The 1,331-nt window shown below is 27.8% G+C and overlaps 1 protein-coding gene across 1 annotated transcript in view; it reads right to left on the reverse strand.

The window, feature by feature from the left end:
- Positions 1 to 1,331, reverse strand: part of GLRB (glycine receptor, beta) — a gene marked incomplete at its 5' end in the record, with an annotated part of 49,645 nt that overhangs the window by 46,812 nt on the left and 1,502 nt on the right. Inside the window, one exon of the mRNA XM_008588507.1 lies at positions 362 to 429. Within this exon, the coding sequence (XP_008586729.1) occupies positions 362 to 429 (68 nt within the window). The remainder of the gene's footprint in view (positions 1 to 361; positions 430 to 1,331) is intronic.

The following is a 1,331-nucleotide window of genomic DNA, read 5'->3' on the forward strand; positions in this document are numbered from 1 at the left end:
CATATTTTCCTTAATTTTTGAATCCTCATACTTATAAGCACATTAGAAAAAAAAATATTGCTTGAATCTTCACTGTATAAATTCTTTTCCCAGGTGGTATCCAATCACATTTATTCAGGGGGAATACATTAGTTCTTCCATGTCTATAAATTTTAATGGAACATTAAGGCTAAATTTGAATCGCAAAATTATATAGGCACCAAAACCACTGATTTAACAAAACATAAGAATTTGGATATTTCATACTCAAAGAGAACACAGATTTTTCCTTAGACTTACTTCTCATTTTTCAGTTTTGATGTTGTTCTCATTATCCTCTAGCTAAAATTTTGAAAATTAAAAATATTAATTGTAATCTTACCATTGTTGTCTCTTGAATGGATCCAAAACTGTTAATAAAAATGTTGACTACTACGTCAACAGGAATACCTGCGAATAAAAATTAAAGATATATTTAGTAGCTGTAAAAAACTTGGTCAAATCTTCATATTTTTGTGGTTAATGCATTGAATTTTTACATTTTTTTCAATATGCATAGGATACAAAATCTATGGTCTCATTGTAATATGTTCACAATTGCTATTAACTTATTTTCCTAAACAGGGATCACAATGCAAATAAAAAATGAGTTAAGTTATATTTTATAATGGCCTTCATTCAGAAACACTTATCACTAAAATTGTAGACACTCTGGAAAATATGTTTACCTTTTAAGAACGTTTAAATTGGGCTAAGAAACTATAAAAACATCATGTTAAAAATAGTGTTTAATTGTTTTGCATTTTTCTAAACATTTCAACATCTTTAATTGTTAAAATAGTATTCAATACATTTTATTTATAATTACTGTATTTTAATTTTAAATTCATGAAAATACAAAGTTAATTAGACATGTAACAGAATTATTATAAAATTTTTGCCTGACCTGTTGGAAAATAAATTGAAAGTTCTTGGAGAACTAAGGTATAATGTTGCAAAATTTCTTCCCTTTTTTTTTTTTTTCTCCAAATCATTGTGGGTGCTTGTTGGGCTAACAAAGGGAAAATGTGAATTTAGCTTTTTAGCCACATAACCACTGACTGATGAAAAACAGGTGGTAAATCAATATATGGTAGACATGTGACAACCCAGACTATGGCTTTTGTTGAAAGTAACTGAATAGGTTCTGGTAATGAACAAAACCCCCTATTTTTACAACATAGTTGTATAACTTCAGTTGACTAAAAACAGCTGCAGACATTTTTTTTTTCTGTAAAGGAAAAAAAAAATCAAGCCTTATAATGTTAATCTGATCTACATTAATGCCTGCCTTTAACCAGAAACAAGAATTA

This window comes from Galeopterus variegatus, unplaced genomic scaffold (genome assembly GCF_000696425.1).
Source record: "Galeopterus variegatus unplaced genomic scaffold, G_variegatus-3.0.2 Scaffold4866, whole genome shotgun sequence".
In the NCBI taxonomy this organism is placed as follows: Eukaryota; Metazoa; Chordata; class Mammalia; order Dermoptera; family Cynocephalidae; genus Galeopterus; species Galeopterus variegatus.